General features: G+C 40.4%; 1 protein-coding gene across 11 annotated transcripts in view; it reads left to right on the top strand.

The window, feature by feature from the left end:
- The first annotated feature begins 438 nt into the window (after positions 1–438).
- The window catches only part of LOC122646346 (DNA-binding protein RHL1), a 49,721-nt gene continuing 23,135 nt past the window's right edge, over positions 439–27,024 (top strand). For 2 of the 11 annotated variants that reach the window (XM_043839887.1, XM_043839885.1), the window contains exons 1-9: positions 439–922; positions 1,043–1,153; positions 12,357–12,443; positions 12,541–12,773; positions 20,190–20,296; positions 20,423–20,556; positions 23,600–23,639; positions 23,724–23,779; positions 23,947–23,995. In XM_043839887.1, the coding sequence (XP_043695822.1) occupies positions 599–922; positions 1,043–1,153; positions 12,357–12,443; positions 12,541–12,773; positions 20,190–20,296; positions 20,423–20,556; positions 23,600–23,639; positions 23,724–23,779; positions 23,947–23,995 (1,141 nt within the window). In that variant the 5' untranslated portion in view covers positions 439–598. Of the gene's footprint in view, positions 923–1,042; positions 1,154–12,356; positions 12,444–12,540; positions 12,774–20,189; positions 20,297–20,422; positions 20,557–23,599; positions 23,640–23,723; positions 23,780–23,946; positions 23,996–24,321; positions 24,351–27,024 lie in introns of those variants that run through there. The other 9 variants (XM_043839886.1, XM_043839882.1, XM_043839892.1 and 6 more) reach the window with 7 other exon arrangements.

Raw genomic sequence — 27,024 nt, 5'->3', positions numbered from 1 at the left:
GCGTCTCAAGTGGCTGTGAATCCTTCTCTTCCCCTTCTCTTCCCCTCCTCTTCGCAAGACTTTCTCAAAACCCAGGGTTGCTTTCATGGGTTTTGCTTGATACTTCAACAATTATTTCGTTCTTGTTCTTTTCAGACCGTCTCCGAGACGGTTTGTAAAGAACGTTCTTTGATGGATAGATTCCTCTGATTCGTTCTTAAAGAACAAAAAAACGAACCGTCAAACGAAACACAAATTCACGTTTTTTTGTTCTTAAAGAACGGAAAAACAATTCTAAACATTGTTCAGACATTTACCAAACGTAACCGTACAGACTGATGTTGCCAAACGTTTTTTATCTGTTCTTTTATTCCCGCAGAACGGAAGAACATAAGAACTGTTTTTCAGGAGTGTTGCCAAACGCAGCCTTGGGCGTAGCATTCGGCCCAGCTTCTATTGTTTTGAGGCGAGTGTACCTCACGAGCTCCAGAGTCAACTCAAGTTGTTGATTTCACTCAGAACTCAGTAGTCCTCTGCTCTCCCACCATTTCTCCTCAGAGAGGGAGAGAGGGAGAGAGAGAGAGAGAGAGAGAGAGAGAGAGAGGGGGGGGGGGGGAGGATGGTGAGAGCTTCGAAAGCTTCGAAGGACGAAAATGGCGGAAAAGCTCAAGATAACCCAGAGTTGGAAGAACGGAAAAGACTTAAGAAGCTTTCATTCTCCAAGAAATTGCTCTCTCAAACTCCTGCGAGACCGATTGCCCCTCTCAGCCCATCGAAAATAGTTTGCAAACACCATGGGAGAGACATAGTGAAGAAAGCCCAGAGAAAGAACAGATTCCTCTTCTCATTTCCTGGTCTTATTGCTCCTGTCACTGGAGGGAAGATAGGAGAGTTGAAGGATTTGGGAACGAAGAATCCCATACTATACCTTGATTTCCCTCAGGTTTGGCGTTAGTTCTCTCTCTAGCTACTTCCACTTGACCTATTGTTACGTTCATTAGGGTTTTGGATTTGTATTTTGTTTATTTACTTTGGATTTGATTGTTAATTGTTGTAATATCAGGGTCAGGTGAAGTTGTTTGGTACAATCGTTTATCCGAAGAACAGGTATTTGACTCTGCAGTTCTCCAAAGGAGGCAAGAATGTGATGTGTGAGGATTATTTTGATAACATGGTTAGTTTTGAGTTCGCTACTTTGGTGTTTTTGATAATCAATTTCTTTGTTTTACACTTTCACTTATTTACTTTAGTATGGAGTGTCCGACGGGTTTTTCTGAGATTGACTTGGCTGAGTTAATGGAAATCTAGAATACAGAATATATGAGATAGAAATTGTTACTGGGTAATGTTGGGATTACAAAAGGTACAGAGGCAGATGAAACTTAGCACCTCCCACCAAGAAAAAAGGAGAAAAATATCAGATTAAACTCAAAATTGGAGTTGGTGTGTTTCATCTGACTGGAAAATTATATATGTTTCATCTTGAAATGGAATCGCACAGAATGATATATTTCATCAAATGGAACCAGGAATTATTGGTTAATTACTTTTTTTTTTATATCCCACTTGGTCAGTGATCATGAAACTGATTTCATGTAGTGGATATAGAATTTGAAAAACAGAATATGCATCATCTTTACCTATCTATTTAAAACTCCATAGATATTTACATCATCCGAGTATACAAAATTCCTTAACATCATGGTTTTAAGTTTTGGTCGAAACTTCAAGTTTGGAGGATCCGATGATAGTTGGGGTGGGGGGGACTAAATGTAAGGGGAGGCCTTCCCCCAAAGGAGACTTGGACTGTCCAAAGAGAGAGGACCAGGCCAAGCCAAGGGAGGGGCCAGCAGGAGGGGTGGGGTAGGAAGCAAGGGAGGGTCCTCGGGCGGCGGCTGCACCACCCTAGGGTGGTCGGACATGGGGTTCAGGCGGACATGGGAGAGCATTCTCAGCTCTAAAATTGTAATATTTACTGAACCTAATACTGACTGCAGAGTGTATTATTATTATTACTAAAGGAAAAATTTATAGAACAGTTATACGACCAGCAAATGATGCATGGAGCTGAGTGTTGGGCAGTGAAGAATTAACATATAGAGAAACTTAGTGTAGCTGAAATGATGATGTTGAGATGGACGGGTGGTAAAACTACAACAACAACAACTCAGCCTTATCCCAACTAAATGGGGTCGGCTACATGGATCCTTGTCCTCCAATCAGCTCTATTCGAGGTTATACTTGATACAGGGCCTAAGCTATGCATGTCTTTCCTCACCACTTCTCCTAAGGTCATTTTAGGCCTGCCTCTGGCTCTTTAAGCTCCTTCAATCTGAATCAAATCACTCTTCCGTACTGGAGCATCCTTTAGCATCCAATGGCCTTTGTTGCACATGCCATGCCAACTCAAACAACTTTTTTGCAACTTATCATTTATCAGAGCTACTCCTAAATTAGCTCTAATTTGTTTCCATGCCAACTTAAACAATTTTTTCACAACTTATCATGTGTCAGAGCTACTCCTAAATTAGCTCTAATTTGTTCATTCCTTATTTTATACATTCTAGTTTTACCACTCATGGAGGCCTTTGAATGCTCCAATACGGAGGGGTGATTTGATTTAGATTGAAGGAGCTTAAAGAGTCAGGGGTAGGCCTAAAATGACTCTAGGTGAAGTGGTGAGGAAAGACATGCATAACGTAGGACAAGTAACAAGTATGGTTTTGAATAGAGCTGATTTGAGAAAATGGATCCATGTATCTGACCCCATTTAGTTGGGATAAGGTTGAGTTGAGTTGTATTATTATTGTTGCTATAACTTGTGAAAGTAGAGGATGAAGAGAAGAGAAGAAGAGCTCACTTAACCGTGAGTTGTTCCATTACTTTCATAGAGAAGAAGATGTACAATATAAACATAGGGTTAGGGGCAAAATAGTAAAAGACTACCCTACATAACTCTCGGTATTAGCGCTAGGCGCTAATCCCGAGAGCCACTATTGGCTCACATACTAGATAAGCGCTAATACCGAGAGCCACTATTGGCTCACATACTAATATCTAACACTTTCCCCCTCAAACTGGAGCATATATATCCATCATGCCCAGCTTGTTACAAATATAATCAATTCGCCCACTACCCAAAGGCTTTGTAAATACATCTGCTAGTTGCTCTCCGATTTTAACATGACTAGGTTGAATTAACCCATTCTGCATCTTCTCACGAATAAAATGACAGTCTATCTCCATATGCTTTGTCCTCTTATGAAATACAGGGTTGGAAGCAATATGAACTGCTGCCTGATTATCACACCATAGTTGCATGGGAACTGAAATTTTACAACCCAACTCAGACAATAATTGCTGTATCCACATCAACTCACATGTCAAGTGTGCCATAGCTCTATATTCTGATTCAACACTAGAACGGGCTACTACACTCTGTTTCTTGTTTTTCTAAGAAACAAGGCTTCCTCCAACAAATGTGCAGTACCCTGTAGTTGATCTCCTATCAGTTGGAGACCCTGCCCAATCAGCATCTGAAAATCCTTCAATTATGTTGTGACCATGATCTCGATAAACTACTCCTCTACCTGGAGCCTTTTTGAGATATCGTAGAATACGAATAACTGTATCCCAATGAGAAGTCCGGGGAGAAGAAAGAAGTTGACTCACCACACTAACAGGAAAAACAATATCTGGTCAGGTAACTGTTAGATAGTTCAACTTATCCACCAGTCTTCTATACCTCTCCGGATCATCAGGAACATCTCCCCCTTTAGCAGTAAGTTTCACATTGTGATCCATAGGAGAGTCAATAGGCTTAGACCCAAGCATGCCTGTTTCAGTTAGTCCAAAACATACTTCTTCTGCAAAAGAAACACTCCCTTCTGAGATTGAGCTACTTCAATTCCTAGAAAGTACTTCAACTTGCCCAAATCTTTAGTCTGAATTTTTTGCTGCAGATATAACTTCAAATCCACAATACCTGCTGAATCATCAACATAAACTATCATAAAAATCCTTTTTGCAGTTGATTGCCTATAGAAGAAAGAATGATCACCACCACATCTAGACAGGCCAAATTCCAGAACAACTTTAGTAAATCGTCCAAACCATGCACGAGGAGACTGTCCATGCTAGGACTTTTTCAATCTACAAGCCGGACCAGACTCCCCCTGACCAACAAGCCCAAGAGGTTGCTCCATATACACCTCTTCTTGCAAAGTACCATGTAAGAAGGCATTCTTGACATCCAACTGAAACTAGGGCCAATGACCAGTAGCAGCAAGAGAGATCAGAATACGCACTGAAGCAAGCTTGGTAACCGGAGAAAAGGTATCCAAATAATCAACACCATACACATGTGCATGCCCCTTCGCCACAAGTCTTGCTTTCAAACGAGCAAGAGAGCCATTGGGGTTAACCTTCACAGCATATTCCCATCTGCAACCAATAGCAGTCTTCCCTAGGGGCAGCGGAACAAGTTCCCAAGTCTGATTCACATCTTAGGCCGACAACTCTTCTTCCATAGCTGTCCTTCAACCAGGACTAGATAATGCATCAGTCATAGACTTAGGAAGGGGATGGGCGTCAACAGTAGACAAAAAAGAACGGAAAGGGGAGGACAAACCAGAATATGAAACAGAATTAGAAATAGAGTGTTGAGTGCAACTACGAGTACCTTTTCTCCTAGCAATAGGAAGATCAAGATCAGAAACAACTGGGTAGCTGGAGGAGGAAGCTCATCAGGACCTGCGGTGGAGGAAGACATGATAGAGTCCGCAAGTATAGGAGGGGCAGCAGTTACCTTCGTCTGGCGGCTGTAAACCTGGAGACCGGCTAATCTCTAGACTTTCTCTCTCCAAAAGCCAAATTCTCCAAAGTCTCCCTCTTCCTTCACTTCCTCTTCTCTTCTTTCTCAAGAGCAAATTTCGGTTCTGATTTGGTAGGAAATGAAATCCTATTACTAAGTCTTTCTTATAGACTTAGTCATACTAGGTTGTGTTTGGTTTGGTCAAAACAGAATCAGTTTGGTTAAAGTGATTTTCTAAACTAATTAGAAGGTAATTTGACTCATAAGGACTTGTAGTTAAGTCCGGGGATTAATGTCCCATGACATAAATGAGAACCCAGTCGTGATGGCACACAGGCAGCTCGGACCATACAGGAATGTGGGTCTCTCAGGAGAAAATTAGTTTTCAGCCAATATTATACTATTAAAACATTAGTTCTAAATATATAAAAATAGGTTCTTACCTATGACCCGGCCTAAGAGATTGACAGGTTTTGCATATGCTCAATCTAGCATGTCTCACATATAAAACTTATGTGCTGGCTTCTGCTAGGTTCTTCAGATTCTATAATAGCTAACTGAGTTGGCTCCTCGGAATCCTCCATAGGTGAATCGAGGGATTGGTCTGAATCCACCACCAATACAGCCCACAACATAGAGTCATACATGGATATCGAACCAGAACTTGAGATCACACAAGTTTAAATAGGCTCAAATTAGAGGTGGGTCTCACAATTCTCCTGTCTCCTCATGGTCACCTACGAATAGAGGCGTATATTGAAGCAGATTGGGCTGGTTCCACAGATCGCAAGTCTATCTCTGGGTATTGTTCCTTTGTAGGTGGCAATCTTGTCACTTGGCGTAGCAAGAAGCAGAATGTGGTGGCTCGTTTTAGTGCTGAAGTAGAATTTCGTGCTATGGCACAAGGCATTTGTGAGTTACTTTGGCTGAAAGGATTGCTATAAGACCTTGGTGTTCCTATTTGTCTTCCTATGATGTTGTACTGTGATAACAAGGCTGCAATCAACATTGCACATAACCCGGTACAACATGATTGCACCAAGCATGTTGAAGTGGATAGGCATTTCATTAAGGAGAAATTGGAAGCAGGGTTAATTTGTGTTTCCTTTGTGAAGTCTATTGATCAAATTGCTGAAATTTTCACTAAGGGATTGTCTGGAAAGCTGTTTCATCCTAATTTAGTCAAGTTGGGCATGATTGACATATTTGCTCCAACTTGTGGGGGTGTGTTGAATAATGTACACCAGAATACCGTGGGGGTATTTTGGTCCTTTTACAGTTGTATTTTTATATTTGTGTACCTCCTAGTTAAGTCGGCTAAGCTAGGGGTATTTTGGACATTAGGATGTAATCTCTCATATTATAAATACAAGGCTTGTTTGATCAGATTGATCATCCAAGCATTACTCTAATTTGAATCTGTTAACAATAACCATGTAACTCTTGAGTAATCATCAACAAATGTAACAAAATATTTAAAACCCAAATTGGAAGAAACTGGACAAGGACCCCAAACATCCGAATGCACTAAAGAAAATGGACTAACAGATCGTTTATTAAATCTAGGGGGATAACTCACATGATGAAGTTTCCTAAACTGACAGGACTCACATTCAAGGCTGGACAAAGACACAAAACTAGGATATAATTTCTTAAGACTTTTCAAAGATGGATGACCAAGCCAGCAATGTATCTGATGGGGGGAAGCAACATTGGAGCACACAACCGATTGAGTATCTTCAAGCAAATACAGCCCCCCTGATTCCTGTCCTCCACCAATCGTCTTCGTCGTAGTAAGATCTTGAAAGATACAAGAATCAGGATAAAAGGTCACAGAACAGTTAAAGGCTTTGGTTAATTTACTAACTGACATAAGATTGAAAGGAAAATTAGGAAGGTAGAGAATAGAGGATAACGATAGAGATGAACTAGGACAAACAATGCCAGTCCCTTTAACCTTTGCTAAAGACTCATCGGCTAAAGTAACACTAGAAGATGAAGGGGATAAAGAAGAAAAAATACCTGACAATAGGTTTAAAGTATCGGTATCGGGTATCGTATCGGTCGGGTGATTTTAAGAGACGTATCGTATTGTATCGTTTCGGAGATACGTATTGAACAATACAAATACACGTAGAAATGGTCAAGATACACATGGAAATACACTTTTGGAACAAAAAACAATATAAAGAAGCAATATATAGTAAGTGTCATGCATAAAACCTAAAATGGTGAATAATGTATAACCAAACAAGTGCATTAAATTGAAATTGTTATAAAAGATGAAGTTTCTCACATGTTGTAATAGTCTAAAGTCCTGAAGAGTATTGGATGATGCAAAGGATGATGTTGTAGCACTCCTTGATTCGTTTTTTAGTTTAAAAATGTGAAAAACCAAGATTAAATGTAAGATTTTAGACTCTTGGTTGAGAGTTTTCCTTCATTTTTTCGTCAGATTAGGAATTGTATAGTCTGTGAGTGAAAATGGCTTTTTTATGGAATGTATTGATGGTATCGGTACGTATTGGTGATGTATTGGTGCATATCGGTACATATCGGTGATGTATCGAGCCGTATCGGCCGATACGTATCGATATGTATTAAACCATCCACTGAACCCTTTACTAGATGTATCGATGGTATCGATACGTATAGGTCGTATCGTATCGTATCGGCCCGTATCGGTCAATACATTTCGATACACTTCGAGACAGTTCATTTAAAAAAAAAAGAGACGTATTGGTCCATATCGTATCGGTCGATACTTTAAACCATGCCTGACATCCTATAAATGTGATCGGATGCCATTGAATCAATGATCCGGGGACGGGAGGTAGCAGAAAGACATGCAATTGCATTACCTGTCCTCACCAGAGTACCAGTGGAAGAAGTAGGCTGTGAAATCTGGAACTGATTGTATCTTGCAAATTCCTCCTCTGACATGACCACAACTTTTCCCTCAGTGGGTTGAGACTGAGGAACTGAATCACTACTAGTGGCAGAATTAGCAAACTATTGAGTTGTGGGTTTCCCATGAAGCTTCCAGCAAAATCGCTGAATGTGACCAGGTTGGCCACAATGATGACAAGTTCTTACACCCGAACCATCCAAAGTAGTACCAGATTGGCCAATACCCTACTAAGTTTGGCCCCTTCCTGTGCCATGACCACCACCACGGCCACCTCCACGGACACCTACACCAGCCCCTGACTGAGACACCAGGGCAGAACTCTTGGCTGTAGGTGTAGCATCACGAGAACTCTCATGGGAAACTCAAAGGACTCAACAAAAGGTATCCGTGAGTGAAGCAAACTACCAAGAATCTGTGACCGAACTGACTCAAACTCCTGGCCCAGTCCTCCCAAAAAGCCCATAACAGCCAACTGCTCTCTTTTAGTCTGCATTTGTTTGACATCTGAAGTAATAGGGAGAAGTGACTAGTGAGTTTAACTCCTTGTACATTCTCTTGAAATCAACAAAGTATTGGGTGATAGACCATCCCTTTCTCTCAGTCCGGTAGAACTCCTGAGACAACTCATATTTGCGAGATAAGTTGTTTAGGCTCGAATACAAAACACCCAAGTACTCCCATAATTCTTTCACAATGTCAACGTGAGTAACCAAATCTACTATATGGTTCTCCATCAAATTCAACTTCTGCCCAAGAATCCAGGCATCAATAGTATCCCAAGTTGGATCATCAACAGGTCTGGTTCCAGTCAAGTGAGCCCGCTGGTCACGACCTGTCAATACAAGATTCACAATCTTCCTCCATTGCTGGAAATTTGTGATACCTTCAATTTTCTTTTCTGTGATTCGATTGGAGGATGAGGAAACCACCTCCGTAACCACTGCATTCTTTCTTTCATCATCTTCCATATTTTCCTTTCTTGAAATTTCTACCAAAATCTCCAAAAAGTTAACAGGTATTTAATCAAACACACAATAGGCAACCTGCTGCTACTCAACTTGATCAAATAAAACAATACTCACCAATCGAATCACCACAAAAGCATCACAAAATCACACTTAACTTCAAAACCAGCAAGCAAACCACCACACAATCACACTACAACATATAAAACTTCAAAACCAGCAAGCAAACTACCACAAAATCACACTAGTACCTTGCCGCAATCAACACTGCACATAGAACTGCAGAACCATCAAGCAACCTCCAGCCAAACTTCAAAACCATCAAGTAAACAGCATTCCAGTACCCTGCCGCCATTAAATCCTTCACCAAACCACCATAAAATCCTTCGAAAATCTGCTCTGGTATTGTAATAGAAGCAGATTTACATCATCACCTAAACCCAATCCGCAGCCAAGAATAGACAAAGAGAAGGGGTGAAATCACCCCTGTTCTGAAGCTCGCACCCTCTGGTTAGAAGAACCTGAAATCACAGAAAAGAGAAGAGAAAAAAAGGAAGTAAAGAGAAGAGAATCTCGCAAGCTGTGCCCTGATTTAATGGATCAGCTCTGATACCATGTAACTTGTGAAAGTAGAGGATGAAGAGAAGAGAAGAAGAGCTCACTTAATTGTGAGCTGTTCCATTACTTTCATAGAAAAGATGTACAATATAAACATAGGGTTAGGGGCAAAACAGTAAAAGATTACCCTACATAACTTTGAGGCTAAGAGGGCTCTCGGTATTAGCGCCAGGCACTAATCCCGAGAGCCACTATTGGTTCACATACTAATATCTAACAGTTACTATTGCTCTTTAGTTCAGACACATGTTAATGTAGTCCTAGATTGGTAGGAGACCAATTAGAAGCCAACAACCAGGATCTGCTATGAACTAGGTAACTCGGCTAGGTCAAAATAAGTGAAAATTGTGAAATTAGGGTTAGGGTTTGATGGGACCTAGGGTTTGATGGTAGGGTTAGGTCAGGTTGATGTAGGGGAGTCTATCGGTGAAGGTCTTGTTAAGTTTTTATTGTTGGAAGTGAATTTAGGATTAGGGTTTTGGGTTTTTGAAAAGAGGAAAAGATGGATTTTTAGGGTTTCTGAAGATCAGATGAGGGAGCAACTTGGATCAAGATTTCCCTAGTATGAGAGGAGAATTTGATCAAAGTTTGGTGTGATTTGGCTGACTGGTTAGGTCTGGGCAGAATTTAGGTCTTGGGAAAATTGAAAACAATAAGGGGGAATTTAGGGTTTGGGTTGTGAGAGGATTAGAAGAAGAATTGTTGGGGATGGGGACGATTCAAACCCACTGTTGTTGCAGAATTCCCTTGGCAGCAGCTTAGTTAGTAAGTTCGTGTATTATACGTGTATGATACACGTATCCGAAAGTTTAATTCAAAAAAACATATGTTACCGTATATTTCCGTATATATGGTAAAATACTCATTTTTTAAGTGCACCTGTATTATACACGTATTAAACACGGTTAATACTTTTTTAACTTAAGTTTAGTTTTGTTTTAAAAAAAAAAAACTCAAAACTTAAAGAAGAAAAAATGCAAAACAAAACCCTTGCATAATACGATTTTGGTCTTCTTCTCTTCGAACCCTAGCTGCCGACTGCCCCCATTCCATTCATCTTCTTTATCTCCGTTCTCATTTCAGTTCAGGTGGCCGGCGAGACTTCCTTTGAGGATGAATACCCCCTGCCCCCTTCCTATTATCGGTTCCCATTTCAGTTCAGGTGGCCGGTTAATTGCAACTGGGTAAATCGGTGATTGCAGAGGCAGATAAGCTCTGTTCCTCTTCTTCTTCTCCGTCTCTGTTCGCCAAACGGTTGCAGCCGTGATTGTAGTAGTGTTGCACTGGGAACACTCAAATCTGAGGCTCTCTTTTTCGTCTCTGTAAGTCGTTCCTCTTCTTTTTCTCTGTTTGTTTTTTGTTTTTTTTTTTTCTGCTTCATCTTTGTGTGGTTTAATTCACGGAACAAAATTTTCATAAACAAATATGATTCGAGTAACATGAGTTGACAAAACTGCTATTTGATGCAATTGATCATTGACTATAATTCTAATGCCCTGTGAAGTCGTAGACCATTAAGCATAAGCTTGGCAGCAGGTCATCTGAGCTCTACATATGATTGTATAAATTTTTAACTTGCAACTAAGGTACATGAACTTCCATTGCCGATGTTAGTTCATCTTAGAGATGAGTTCATTGATGTGACCTCATCTTAGAGATGAGTTCTAGAACACATTATGTGTTATTTTTATTTTTATTTTTTTTACTGTCTGATGAGATACTTTTATTGATATTTTGATTTGTTAAATGATAATCTTATGAGATGTAATAGGGGATATTATATTGTGTTTATTTAGTTGTGAGGTTTCTTTTTAATAAAACCAGTGTCTATATGCTATTATTTTGTTTATTAGGTGATGCATGACTATTACATAGTGAATATATACCCGTATTTTTTGCTTATAGAGTGGCCGTATTAAGCACGTATCGTATTTTTTAGAAGTATTATTGCCGTCTAGTTCGTTTAATTGCCGTTCCCGAACTTACTAACTAAGGGCAGCAGCTTGTTTGAATGGAGAACTTGAATAAAAATTGAATCTTTAACTAGAACTTGAAGGAGATCTTCAAAGAACTTGAAGGAGAGCTTCAAAAGAACCACCCGAGCTTCACACCGCAAGGTGTCGATTGGATCAAACACCAAACCCACCAACGAACCATCCGGGCTTCCCACCGCAAGGTGTCAATCGGATCAAACACCGATCCCACCAGCCTTGATCAAACACAAGACAAAAATCTTCAATGGAGAAGAAGAGCAGCAAAAGCTTTTCATTAATATCAAAATTTGTATTCAATACTTGCCCTCCTTACAACCTCATATAAAAGACTCAAAATAAACTCCAACACTAAAAAAGAAAGGTCTAACCCAATCCTTAACCTATTAAGTAACCTAAATTGATTAGGAAAGTGAAATAACGAAGGAAATAGACTCAAAACATGGCTGGACTTTTAGAGTCCTAATCCAGCCTAACTTAAATTGTCACATGATCACTTAAGTGATCACATGACCACTACAACACTAACAACAACAACTAAGCCTTATCCCAACTAAATGGGGTCGGCTACATGGGTCCGTTCAAAATAAAGTAGAGAAAACTGAGGTCTTCACAAAGGGGAAGGAAAGTAAGAGGGATGAAGAGTATAAATGAAGAAATTGGATAAGAAAAATAAGTAATGGAAAATGAAAAATGAAAAATGGAAGTAAGAGGAAAGAGGATAGCCCAGAAAATCAGGAGAATCTCAGCTACATGGTGTTGCTAACGTGGATCCTTGCCGTCCAATAGGATCTATCTGAGGTCATACTTGGCACAAGACCCAGACTAATTACATAAAAATAAAACTAAGTAAGGAATCCTGTATGCAATGTAATTACCATATTTTATGCCCATAAAAGCTTAATGCATAGAGAACCCATGGGATCAAAGGCCCAACACATATATAACCCAACCCTATACTTATTCTTAATAAAACAAGCTTATATTGGCGATGAATCTGCATCACATGTCAGATTTTGTTTCCTTCTATCAGTATGACAATGTTGATTGTTCATTATCGCTAGCTTATTTTTCCCTAGATTGTATTTTCTGAAGCATGGTGGATTGGAAAAAAAGATGAGAATCCTGAAGAGATCCAACTTGATTTTCCGGAGGAGCTGAAAGAGGTTAGATGCCATGAGCTTTTTAATCATAATGTCATTGGTAATGCTGGGATATAATTTCTTCTTTTGACCTTTTCCTTGAATAATTCTTTGCTTTCAGGGACAAAATGTTGATGTTGACTATGATTTTAAAGGTGGTGCTGGTGTGACATCTGAGGAAAAACCTGGTGCTTCAAATCGTGGAAAAGAATACGTTGATCTGAAGTCTCCTAGAGTTGATTCAGAAGATGACATATCAAGGGATTCTGATCCAATAATTGGGGATGATTTGAATAATATGATGGATGTGACACCAGTTCGACATTCAGCAAGGACCGCTGGCAAAAAGTTCAAGTATTACTTTGCATTTATTTCACTTCAATTGATAAGGAATCTTTGAGTATCATCATTTTTTATTTCACTGGCTGCTGAAATCTTAATTCTGTTTATCAAGCATGCACACTTTTTTATTGAACTTCCACCTGATGAATTAATTTTTTGTAAATATTTTAGTTATTCTCTCTCTTAATGGGAAGTGACTCAGTATGGAAAGGATTAAGTTCCTCAATGTTTCCCACTTCCCCAATTGCAAAGACATTGGATGCATGCTTTAGACTGTGCCTTGAGGCAGTTCAACGCTCTCTTCATTTACCTCATTTATTGTGAGAGGTATTACAAGTTACAAGTTTCGGCAAATTGGGGAATGGTATTGCCGGATGATCTTCAATGAGAAGCCATGCAGAACATCAGTTGATGCAATGGCATCCAGGTCATCTTTTCAGGTCCTCTTCCCAGGTCCTAATTGGATGAAAAGAATCAATAGTACCTTCCATAGAAAGAGACGTTTAAAGAAAATGGTTCTTTGCACAACAGTGAAGGTTTCTTGGGTTTTTGCAAGGGCATCATAAACAGTATACTAATGTGTGCCTTATCCCAACTAAATGGGGTTGGCTGCATGGATCCTTTTTCTCGAATCAGCTCTATTCAGAGCCTTATTTGTTACTAGTTCTAAGCTATGAATCCCATTCCTCACCACTTCTCCTGGAGTCATTTTAGGCCTACCCCGGGCTCTTTTAGCTCCTTCGATCTGAATCAAATCCCCCTCCATACTGGCACGTTCAAAGGCCTCCGTTGCACAGGTCCATACCACCTCAAACAACTTTCTCGCAACTTGTCATGTATTGGGGTTATTCCTAGATTAGCTCTAATTTGTTCATTCCTTATTTGTCTTTTCTAGTTTTACCCCTCATCCATCTCAACATCCTCATTTCAGCTACACTAAGTTTGTTTATATGTTGTTTCTTCACTGCCCAACATTCAGCTCCATGCATAATTTCTAGCAGTATTATTGTCCTATAAAATTTTCCTTTGAGTGTTAAGAGGAATACGTTAATCAAACAACACTCCGGACACTCAGGAAACGCTTGGGTTGCCATTTTTTGGGAAATGATTCCATTTTCTTATATTGGGCAAATCCAAGTACAGATCGTTCTGTCCAAACATTCAGACATCCAAATTGCATTCTAAATGCCATTCTGGTGTTCCAGTCTGGTTCTTAGCTCCTCTCTGTAGAAACTTAACCGTCTGAATCTTCTTTTCATACTTTAGGAAACCACCTCTATGGGGTGCCTTAAAGCTAGCTGTTGCAGTATCACTTTCGTGGACTGGCACAAACTCATTTGGAAGTCTAGATTGAGTCTAGCTGGGTCCAAATCTGGTTTTGGTCCAATAGGCTATTTAAGCATTTTTTTGGTGAATAAAATCTATTACCAAACCCCAAGAGGGGGCTGGAAAAGAGAGGGGGGGTATACAAGGGGAGGAAAAAGGGGAGGGAGAAACAAAACCTCGAGCCTCAAGCTTAACTAAGGAGAGGAGGAGGCTGCAAAGAAGAATTATCTAAACCCCAGGATACAACAGTATGCCTGTTCCTTGGGGTATCAAAAATAGATCTATTAGGGATAAAACTGAGCTTTGAGGAAACATCAAAGGAGATGGCTTTCCAAATCAAGTTGAAAGACCGTGAGTTAGGGGTCCATCTCCTAAGATTCCTGTCCATCCAGATGTGGTAAATAGCGGCGCCAAACACAAGCTTTCCGACATTGTCACAAATAGTGTAGCCAGGGAAGGTCTTGTCCAACCAGAGCCATTCTCTATTGAAGGGCAAGGGTCTCCTGCAGTGAGGCCAAATGGTTGTTAAGGCTTTTTTTCCAGATGGTGGAGGCAAAGGGGCAAGCGACGAAGAGGTGAGCTATGTCCTCGGAACCAGACCTGCAAGAAGGGGAGACAAGGATATTGCGGTGAAAAAGGAATGCTTGGGTTGGGACAAAGGCTAGAGTTCTCCAGACCATGAAGCTATGGCGAGGGATGAGGCCTTTGAACCAGACTAGTTTGTGCCAAGGGACAGCGAGGCTAGGGGTGCGAACAAAGTTCCAAGCCGATCTAAAGCTGAAGAGGCCATTGGAGGAGGGAGCCAAATAACCTTATCCGTGAGATAAGGGGGGAGGGACGGCCAGATTTGGGAGAGGATAGGGGTAGGGGGGAAGGGGGAGACCAAGAGCCAAGAGAGATGATGGAGGAGGGGGGGCAGATTTGGGAATGCCGGAGGAGTATATAGCCCTGGGACCAAAGACATTATAGAGGATTCCCAAAGGGTGCCAGGGATCAAGCCAAAGGGAGGTGGAAGATCCGTCTACAATAGTAGAGGAGATGGCTCTAAGAGCAAGGGGGCAAAGAAGTAGAATCTTTCGCCAGGCCCAAGAGGAGTCAGAGGGAGTAGGAACAGTCCATATGGAGTCATTTTTGAGGAGGTGGGAGTAAACCCAGGTGACCTAGATGGAGTCATGCCTATAGGAGATTTTCCAGATTAGCTTCAGGATACCCGCGGTATTGGAGTCGCGGATACGGCGGATGCTGAGGCTCCCCTCAGATTTGGGGAGACAGATGGCCTTCCAGTTAATTGGATGGAGAAATCTGGAAGCTTCTTTCCCTTTCCAGAGGAAGGCGCAGAAGAGGTTTTCCATAGCTTTGATGGTGGCTTTAGGGAGGCCATAGATGCCACAGCAATAGATGTAGGAAGATTGATTACTTAAGCATTAATTTGGGTTATTCTTGTAATCTTTTGTTGGAATATGTAATCCAGAATACTGTGGGGGTATTCTGGTCTTTTTGGGGTAGTTTTATTCTTCTTATGTTATTAAGTGTAAGTGGGCTATGTGGGTTTTAGTCCCACATCGCCTAGTTTAGTCTCTTTGTAATTTCCCCTCTATTATAAATAGAGGGGCTTACCTATCAATGAAACAAACCATTATTTTCTCTCATTCTCTCTTTCTGACCCAAGATTCTGCCAACATGGTATCAGAGCTGTTGTAACCAGTGATTGATTCTCTCCAAGATTGCCGTTTTGAGAGTTGTTTAGGGTTTCTTGTTTTTAGAAAGAAACCCTAGTTCATCGAAGAAGAAGAAGAACTAGGGTTTCGTACATTGAGTTGCTGATTTGCTCAGATTCTGATCTGCCTTTTCGGAGATTTATTTTTTGCAGTGTATTTTTTGGAATCGATTTCTATTCTGTTTGATGATTCCTTGGAGATCGATCAAGGTTATTATTGGGAACAGTTTTTTTTCTGGCCAGTTTCAGATTTGGTTCTTGTTTGCCGCTGCTTTTATTCGAAGAGTTTATTCCTTGTTGGGTATGTGATACGCTGCCGCTACTACGATACCCCTGCTACCATTAATGGTTGAAGGAGCTCTACTGCTATAGTTGGGTTCTTTGATGAATATGCGTCGGTTGCTTGTTGCTGTTCCTTTTTGAGGACTGATTCGAAGGTGGAAGAAGAAGGACATCCACCTGCAATTTTCTGCTGGCTGTGTTATCTGTCTGGGGATGGGGCTGCTATTACTGCCTTTTTTATTTTTATTGTGGAGTGATTCTGTTGGAGAAGATGAGTGCTGTTGTGTGAATCGAACCAACATCTGAAGAAAATCCGTTCGTTGAAGGTGCAGCCCTCTCTAGAAGAAAAAGGTCCTGCAGATTTACATATTGGTTTCCTGCTGGGCTGGTTGCGATGTTTGGTGCTCTGGTTGTACAGTGTTTGCAGCAGCTGTGGTTTACTTCTCTTCCCTTGCGAAATTTTGCTGGATTGCCGCTGCATCCACGACTACCGTCCTTGGTTTCGTGAAGGAGTCGAGGGGGTCTCAAAGTTATTGATTTGATGGGGAGCCTGACTGAAAGATTTCTCTGCTGCATCAAATCGAACAGATCCTTTTTTTTCGCCTTTGCTGGTTTCGTCTAGTGCTTGAAAACGTGGTTGCTTGAGATGTTGTTGGTCGAATGTTGAAGACAACACCTTCACGTGGTTTTGTATAAAACCCATTTTTTTTCTCTGGTTTTTCGCTGGTCACCGCCCACTTCTGCCTCCTTTTTTTCCCTAGTTTCTTTGTCGCAAGGTTGAAGACAACCTTCGTAAGTTGGTTTCTTAAAACCTTATTTTGTGATTTCCCATAATACCCTTCTATCTATGTCTTATTATCTTTTATTCATTTTTTACATTCTTTTCCTAGTTTACCCTTTCTACTAGGGAATTAAATTATTTTCCAAATCTGTTCCTTTGCTTCATTATTTTCCAATAACCCCTTGAAAATTTTGGTTATTTACCAAATTGCCACCCTCCATAGCCATTCACGAAATTTTGGTTATTTTACTCATTGCATCCCATGCTTTTTGTTTACCAAAAAGCCCTTGCAAAATTCTGATTATTTACGGAACTGCCATTACTTTTTCATCCATTCCCCTATTTGACTACCCAATTGACCCTTAAAATTCTGGTTTATTACTAGTTTGCCCTTTGGCTTGGATTGTATTTAAAAGTGGATTTCCACCAAATTACAGCCATGCCATATTTTTCCAACACCTTTCTCTTTCAATAATTCTAATTCCCTTCATATCCCATACCTTTGGTATTTACCCATAACACCTTTGGAAACTTCTGGTAAATTATAATTTTGTAATTCCTTCTTTTTTACTTACCCATAGCACCTTTGGAAAATTTTGAAATATTATGTTTTTGCACTATCTCTTACATCATCTCTATTATGTCCACGTGTACTACACATGAGGGGGGGATTATGTACAATACACCTGCAGACATTGAAGAACGCAGAACTTGCAGGAACATTGGTGCAAAACATAGAAGATCAGTTTTCTCCACCATTGCCATTGGGTATCCTTCGTTATTGGGCTGAGTTTGCTGGAAGGGGGAGATTGAAGTATTGAAGATATTTGGTTGAGGACTTTCAGTTGGGTTGATATAGTTTGTTTTCGCTTTTCCGCTGCCTGATTCAGTTTGTTTTTGCTGCTTGCTACTCTAGTTATTTCACTTCAAGATTCTACATCACTATGACAATCTGAGATTCATCACTGGATAGCTATTGAAGATCGTTGAAAGCTGCCTTTTTTTAAGACATTCCAGTCCCGGTTTGCTGATCATGTCTGTCCAAGTTTTGAAGATCTATTTTTTCAAGTTCTTGAAGGTTTATTTGGGAGCTGCATTCATCTATCAAACTGGATTCTGCTACAACTTAGTTTTTTCCCCTTTTTTGTTCAAGTTGGGCATTAGTACCTTGTATGCACCAACTTGAGGGGGAGTGTTACCATTATTAGGAGTTATTTTTTCTTTAGTTCAAGTTGGATCTTCTTTCTTTGCTTATTTGTATAATCCAGCTTGAGGGGGAGTCTTGGAATATGTAATCCAGAATACTGTGGGGGTATTTTGGTCTTTTTGGGGTAGTTTTATTCTTCTTATGTTATTAAGTGTAAGTGGGCTATGTGGGTTTTAGTCCCACATCGCCTAGTTTAGTCTCTTTGTAATTTCCCCTCTATTTATAATAGAGGGGCTTACCTATCAATGAAACAAACCATTATTTTCTCTCATTCTCTCTTTCTAACCCACGATTCTGCCAACATCTTTATTTTATTTTATGTTGGGGAAGGTAGGTACACCGTACGCAGGAGATTATTTTCCTTGTTAGAGATAATTTCTTAGTGGATTCAATTTCAGTTTGAGTAGGAGTCTTTTCTTTCTGTTGTCATATTATATGTAAAACCAGCAGTTACGCAGAGATTGAATGAAATTTATTTTGATTTACCTATGCTGCTGTGAGTAGCGGTTGAGTTCCTTGTTCTCTTTTTCTCCCTTGAATTGGTGCTCTCTCTCATCAGGTACGAATTCTTGGTTGTCTCACTGCTTTCCTTTCTCATGTCTTATTTTATTTTCCTTTCTTTTCCTTGAGTTGCTAAACTCTGCATTCGATACCCTGTCCTGGGCGGTATTTCCAGCCCTCATAGAGGGAATCTACCTCCTTCTGTACAACCTCTTTCACCCTGTTTTGGGTCGAAGGAAGTCCTCCTTTGGGCGACCAAACCCCTAGAATCTCATCCCATAAAGCCTTCCCTGTTGTGAGATTCCAAATGAAACTCAGATCTGGTCTGAAGCTTACTGACAGATCTGATTTCAGGCCCATCCAGTTCCCTTATTGCTTGCCCTTTCAGCTTGATATTTATCACTCTTGGAAGGATTGGTACTGAAGAATAAACCTTTAAAATTTTACTCTTATTGGTGCTCTCGAGAGGGAGTGTTGCCTATCGAACCAATTCTGGTTCCACCTTGGTTGTTCTTGTCGAGAGGTTGAAGACAACCTCCCATGTTATAATTAAGAACTCTATTATCTATGTTTACTTAAAAGCCCTTCTAGTTCTTAGTTTATTCCATTTATTCCCTTACTTTATTGTTAGTTTCCAGAATTTCCCCCACAACTATTTGATTCCAGTTACATCCCTACTCTGTTTTCTCTTCACTTTTTGGTCTTGAATTTCATCATATTTTCAGTTTTGCCACTAAACTCTTGAATCGAGATATCTATTGTTCTTGTGGGCCAGTTTTGTGCCCTTTTATTTCATCACTAGTATCAAGTATCTGTTACAGAATTCACCCAAAAAAAAAGTATCTGTTACAGAACCTGGAAATTTCTATGGTGCAATACTGAATCCACCTGGACTAGGTACTCAATTGCCACTCATGGAGAGCGAAGATCCACGTGGCCGATCCCATTTAGTTGGGCTACGATGTTCTGACGCTGTTGTTGTAATACACTCCATTCTCGAGCTGGAGCGGAATTTTGAGCAGTTAAGATGCGGTTCATAGCTAAGTTGGGTCGATGACCTAGAGTCTGTGTCATTGTTGTGTGCTCCTTCTGTTTGCTTTTATATTATTAATTATATGTTTCTACTTTCTACTGGGGATCATGTAGCCGAACCCATTTAGTTGGGATAAGGCTGAGTTGTTGTTGTTGTGTGTCAAAAACTTCATTCTTTTCTACTTGGTCCGTCAGTAAAGAAATATTAGAGGTCTGGTTATGATTTTAATCTGTTTGCAAAAAGACTTATTTGAGTTGAAATGAGTATTATGGTATCCAGTTTCTCTTGCTTAAACCGATTAAGTTCCATTTTCATGCTGTTACTTTTCACCTTGTATTTTGTAATCCTTAGATGTCTATAGTCTTAGGTTTAATTCTTATTCGATCTTGATGAAGTGAAAATTAGCCTTGCAAAAATTTGTTTCACCATGGAATGGAAATCTAGTCTTTTGTTAATTTCCACCACTCTATTGGCTGAAATAAATGCTATATCTTCTTTTTCAAGTTCTATACATTAAAACATTCCAAGTTCCAACCTTTTTATTACCTGTCACCCCCTTCGGGCTCTATTTTCTGTTTTAGCTTTGCAGACGCTTCTTCTGGTGATGATTCAGAAGGTGCTCCTGACATGGATGTTGACATACCTGAAATTAAGGAAAAGGCATCTAGTGAGCATCTTGATGATGCAGGTAAAAGCTGTACCTTTGCAAATCCTTATTATATATGGTGCTCCTACTTTCTACCATTCATTTTGACTTAACATACTGGAAAATCCAGCTTGGTAATCCACTCTACTAACAATGAAAATGTTGCAGCGAGGACTGTTTTTTCAGATAAGATTGAAGACTCCTCCTTGTCTGTAAAGAAGTCAAAAGAACTTCCTCATAGTAAACGTGGTCCTCTTGTTCAGACTACCATATCAACAATGTTTGAGAAAATGGAAGAAAAGGTAAGGCTTTATAACCTCTGATCAGATCGGTGAAGATGTAATATCATTTCAATGAAATATGGCAAGAGTAATATATGGCTTACTTTATTTCTTGAATTTGAGGTCTTCTATGTATTCGTGTAGTATAACAAAGTCACAACCCTTGCTTATTTTTCAATCTTTGTGTAGTTTTACACATTTCCCTGTAATCATGTGCACTATTGACTCTCTATGCATTTCCATGTGCACTATGCATGTCCCAAGATCCGTGCTAAAAGGTTTGGCAAAGGATTTTGGAAATTTTGAATGCCTTCTGCCAACCTGATGCATCTATCCTCCTCTTTCTGGACTTGAGTTGAAATTTTTATAAAGGGGCCATACCCAGTGCATGAGGCTCCCACCACTGCGGGGTCTGGGGAAGGTCATAATTTTTATAAAGGGAACTTGAGTTGAGATTTTTATATTATGATTATTTATATTTGTTGTAATAGGGTTCAAGGGTGTTTTAGTCTTTGAGGGTATTTCTGTCCTTGTACCTAATCTAGAATGTTCTCTTCGTTATTATAAATAAAGATGGGCTAATGTCTAAGGACATAAACCATTATTCCTGATGAGTCATAAATCAGCAGACTAATCAGAGGCTGACACGGGGCCTACCAAGTAAACTCTGAGAATTGAACCCGAGCACTAAGTGGATGATGAACCGGGTCCATGCTGATATAGTGGAAAGAGTCAAATAACAGAGAATGGTTCGGTACGCAGGCGAAGATGGACCGAACCCTACGGATTGGTAAGCAGACAACCACTCAAGAACGACTTAATATGTGATCGACCACTCATGAACGACTCAATATGTGATCAACCAAGGGAGTCCATCTACACCGATAACAAGGATGATCCGAATCGTAATGTTCGGATCGGATAAGAATGGCGTGGTCCAAGCCGACCACAAGAAGGGTCAACTCTACAGCCATCCCCTCATATCCCGGGGGAGGCGCCTAACGGCTCCTAAACTAACGTCCTACAACTTCGCTCACAGGGGCGTAATACACGAGACCCTTATCCACGCAACTCGATAACGGCTCCACGCAGCGATAAACCACACCTTGGACTCCTTCTCAGCTAGGACGCTCCAGCACCTCTAGGACTCTCTCTACAGAGCCTATAAATACCTAGATAACCTACACAATTAGATCTATCTGAATTTCTGAATTCATTCTCTATTATCTGTTGCTAAGAGCATTGACTAAAGCATCAGAGTGTCCTCTTCTGGCTCAGCCCGGTCACTCTTGTGCTAACTGCTTTCTGTGCAGGATCGATCTGAGGAGATCGACCGTACCAGTTCTTGATGCAACAGATTAACAATTCCCAAATTCCACATAGTATCAGAGCTAGGATCCACATCAAGATCCTAACCGTAATGCCCTCCATCATGAAATCCTAGTGATGCAGATTTATCACCAAACTGGGCTTCTTTGCTTAGGAATAAGTCTAGGGTTGGGTCATATACATGTTGGCCTTTGAATTTGATCCCATGGGTTTTCAATGTAATAGGTCACTTTTATGGACCTAAAGTATGGGTGATTAGGTTGTATACGGGATTAGCTTCTATACTTAATTTATTTTCATGTTTCAGTGTTTTAAATTGAACTAGTCTAAAACTGATTTGAATCGGTGGTTCAATTTAAGTGATTTTAGTTGTTTTCTTTTTAAGTGTTTAGTGGGGCTGGATTAGGGCTCTGTTTTGAGTCTATTTCAGTTTCCTAATCAGTTTAAGTTACCTAATAGGTTAAGGATTGGGTTAGGCCTTTCCTTTTTAGTGTAAGAGTCTATTTTTTAGTTTTTTATATTAGGTTGTTAGGGGGCAAGTATTGAACACGAATTTTGATTAATGAAAAGCTTTTTGCTGCTTTTCTCCATTGAAGATTTATTGTCCTGTGTTTGGTCAAGGCTGGTGGGATTGGTGTTTGATCCAATTGACACCTTGCGGTGTGAAGCCTGGGTGTTTCTTTTGAAGCTTTCTTTTGGTGTTCTACGTACAAGATTCAATTTTTATTCAAGTTTTCATCTTCAAACAAGCTGCTGCCAAAGGATCTCTGCAACAACAGTGATTTTGAATCACCCCATCCCCAATCTTTCTTCTTTTAATCCTCTAAACCACCAAACCCCAGCATTCCCCCCCCCCCCCCCCAATCTCTAAACCTTTTTCCATAACCCCAATTCTGTCCAGACCAATTCAGCCATCAAAATCCCTCCAAATTTGGATCAAATCCTCCCCTCATCCTAAGGGAAACTCGATCCAAGCCCAAGCCCTAGTTGACCACTCTAAACCCTAGATTCCCTCATATCCTTCTTTTCAGAAACCCTAAACCTAACCTGCTGCCAATTCATTCCAATGCACTTTCCACCATTAAAACTTTACGTAACCTTCACTGATAGACTCCCCTACGTCAACTTGACCTAACCCTACCATCAAACCCGAACCCTAATTTCACAATTTTCATTGATTTTAACCTAGCCAAATTACCTAGTTCATAGCAAATCCTGGTTATTGGCTTCTAGTTGGTCTTCTACCAATCTAGAACTACATTACCTAGAGCATCCCCACTGTCCTCTCTCTCTCTCTCTTTGTTTTTTGTGCCGCAAGCCACCACTGCCACCGTCTCCTTCCGCTGTCTGTCTCTCTCCCTTGGTTTCAGCACTGCCAGCCACCACCATCGTCACCAGGCTCCACTGCTAGCGACGCCCTCCTCTCGAGCCTCCACCACACGGTGTTGCTTCTCTCTCTTCACCCTTCGTGGTGATTTATCTCCCACCAAGGGCTTCTCTCTCTCCAATGAACTGGCCATTGTTTGACATGGAGTACCTGATAGAAAGCTGGACTTGAATCTGGATCAAATGACCTGATTTTGATCTGACCTGTTTAAAACCCTATTCTAACTACAATTCAGTTTTAAGTTGGATTCCATCTCTCTGTCTCTCTCTTTCAGTTTTATGTACTTGCTTTCTACTGATAAAAACACCACTTTCTTATGTGAAGCTTCTGTTTGTTTTCCTCTTTCAGAAGTCCGGAAAAAGTTTAAGGAAATCCCCGAGATCAAAAGGTTGCTAACTTTTCTGATACTTTCTTTTATCATGGAATAATTTAATTGTTATACTGACTGCTAGAGCTACTTTTATTCTTCCAGTTTCTGGCCGGAAGTTGGTGCAAACTGATTTGAAACAAAAGCCTGCTCAAGATGAAGTAAGTCTGAACCTTCTGGAATTTTATGCTGCTTGGTTCTCTTTCAAATCCTATCTCTTTTTTCTCTGTGATAAGTATTGATGATGGGATTTATCTGAGACTGTCATTGGCTCCTTTTTATTTGTGTAGACGAATTACTGTTAAAAGCTACAGATTTGTTGTTACAGGCTGTGAAACCCAGGAAGAAAGGATCAATGATCAAGGAAAGAAAAGCTGGTAAGTGTTGCATCTCATCAGAGAAGATTCTATCTTTGGTACCTGTAAAACTGATATTGACGAGAATGGTATGCAAAAGCCTTTGGTTCTTCATTCGGTTGACTTAAGAAAAAAGAATTTTGTTTCAAATGAGATCTGTTTGAAAATATAACTAAATGTATCCTATTATTCTCTTGAAATATGAGGAAACATGAGTGACCACTGTGTCTTTTGTCAATAGACAATTTTCATATTAAACTTTTATCAAGGTGGTCTAAGGCTATGTTGCATTAGACTGGATATGGATCCCGGATGGTGGACCCAGCAGCCCAAAGCACCGTATGCAGGGGCATCCAAGTGATGGAGGCATCCTATGTTATGGGAGGGCTCATGATGTGTTAGTGCCTCCTTAAGCGATATCTGAGAGTCCTAGATCTTATAGTCTGTTTTCTAAACATTGAAAATCAATTCAATGGATGACAATTGTATTCCATGAATGAGTAGCTACTACCAAGTTGAGAAGAGAGGAATTGAGAGAATAGATTGGCTTGTCAAGAAGACAGAGGCCTCAACTCTTTTTATTATATGAGATCATTACAAATACGGGAAGATTGACCCAATCCTTACAATCACAATTAACACATATAACATGTGCGCAATGAACCTAGACACTATCACGTATCTACTATCTAGTTACAATACACACACCAAGAGAACCAAACTGATTCCAAACCGGGCTACACTTCAACACTCCCCCTCAAGTTGGTGCATAGATATCTCACATGCCCAACTTGGAAACAATAGGATGGAATGATTTGACCGGTAAGCCCTTAGTGAAGACATCGACTAGTTGGTTCTCAGTAGGAAGAAACGGAGTGCATATGATAACTGCTTCAATGTTCTCCTTGATTAAGTGTCTGTCAATCTCAACATGCTATGTCCTATCATGTTGGATAAGGTTATGAGCTATACGGATTGCAGCTTTATTATCACAATAGAGTCTCATAGGACCTTCTGGTGCTATTCCCAGATCATGGAGGTGTTTCTTTAACCAAATGAGTTCACAAACCCCGGTGCCATCGCCCTGTATTCTACCTCAACACTGGATCTGGAAAATACAGATTGTTTCTTGCTCCTCCAAGTTACCACATTCCTTCCAAGGAAAGTACAGTAGCCTGGAGTAGATCTTCAGTCATTAATAGAGCCAGCCCAGTCAACATCAGTAAAGGACTCCAACTTTAGACATCCATTGTTTGAGAACAAGATTCCTTTCTTGGGAGCTGACTTTAAATACCGAAGAATTCGGTATACTGCTTCAAGGTGAGCAGTCTACGGGTCATGAAGAAACTGACTAGCGATTCCCACAACATAGGCAATAGCTAGCCTAGTGTAGGAGAGATAGATTAGTCTTCCTACGAGGCATTGGTATCTCTCTTTGTCAACAGAATCACCACTTTGGCTGCTTAGTTGGTGATTGACTTCAATGGAAGAATTACACCCAAGCATCCATGTTTCTTCAAGCAAGTGTAAGACATACTTTCTTTGAGATATGAAGATCCATTTGTTGGATGAGGCTACTTCAATCCCCCAAAAGTATTTGAGATGTCCTAGATCCTTAGTTTCACATTCAGCTACCAACTGGGTCTTTAGGGATGAAATTTCTTCCTCGTCATCGCCGGTGATCACTATGTCATCCACATACACAATAAGAGCTGTAAACTTTCCATCCTTCTGTTTGACAAACAAGGTATGTTCAACATTACTTTGCTTATAGCCAAACTTGACCATTGCTTTCCGAAACCTGCCCAACCATACACGAGGAGACTGTTGCAAGCCATATAGAGAGACTTTTTTAGCCGACAGACCTTGCCGGCTGTAGTAGATGAGTCAAAGCCAGGAGGGATGTTCATGTAAACTTCCTCTTCGAGGTTGCCATTAAGGAAGGTATTCTTTACATCTAGTTGCTGAAGATTCCACCCTAGGTTTGCGGCACAAGACAACAGATCTCGAACAAAGTTCATTTTTGCAACTGGGGCAAAGGCCTCCTGATAGTCAATGCCATTTGTCTAAGTGAATCCTTTGGAAACTGTTCGGATATCCACGCATAAGGCAAAAAGAATAGTCCCACATCGGATATGAAAGGGGATGTGGGTGGGTTAATAGGTACTTGGGCACCCTCTCCTTAACGGCTAGCTTTTGAGGATGAGACCCAAGTCCCTAACAAGTGGTATCAGAGCCTAGGGTTTCTAGGGTTCTTTGTTCGATGGCTTCTATGAAGTTCGAAGTTGCAGCGTTTGATGGGCGGAATAACTTCGGTCTTTGGAGAATCAAGATGTTGGCTTTGCTGCGATGTGAGGCTCTGAATATGCTTTGGATGATTCGTTTCCAGAGGGTACATTAGCAGCTGATAAGGCGAGCACAGAGAAGAAGGCTCATAGCGCAATCATGCTATCCCTGTCCGATGAAGTGCTGTGTGAAGTTGGTACTGAGAAGTGGCTGCCAAGCTTTGGGAGAAACTCGAAGCAATTTATATGAAGAACTCCCTCATGACTCGTTTGTATTTGAAGCAGCGTTTGTTCACCTTGAAGATGAGGGAAGGTAAGTCTTTATATAAGCATCTGGATGAGTTCAATAAAATTGTTATGGATATGACAAACTCTGGGATAAAGACAGATGATGAAGATTTAGCCTTGGTATTGTTGTGTTCTTTGCCGGCATCTTATGATAACTTTGTTAATTCGATGTTGTATGGAAGGGAATCCATTAGTCTAGAAGACATCAAGTCTTCTTTGAATTCTGCTGAGATGAGAACAAAGTTGAAAGGCAAGGAGATGGTTTGTCCGTGAGAGGACGGCCTATGAAGAAGGATTTCGGAAAAGGAAAAGGCAAGTCCAAAGGACGTTCTCACTCTAGAGGTGCTGATAAGAGACAAGTTGAATGTTATTATTGTCATAAGAAGGGACACTACAAGAGTGAGTGTCTAGCTCTGGAAAAGAAAGGAAAGAAATCCCAGAAAGCGACTCCAAGTTCTTCTACTATTGATGAAGGTC

Source organism: Telopea speciosissima, chromosome 11 (genome assembly GCF_018873765.1).
Source record: "Telopea speciosissima isolate NSW1024214 ecotype Mountain lineage chromosome 11, Tspe_v1, whole genome shotgun sequence".
In the NCBI taxonomy this organism is placed as follows: domain Eukaryota; kingdom Viridiplantae; phylum Streptophyta; class Magnoliopsida; order Proteales; family Proteaceae; genus Telopea; species Telopea speciosissima.
Note: the sequence above shows the minus strand (reverse complement) of the source record. Positions and strands in the feature narration are given on the sequence as shown.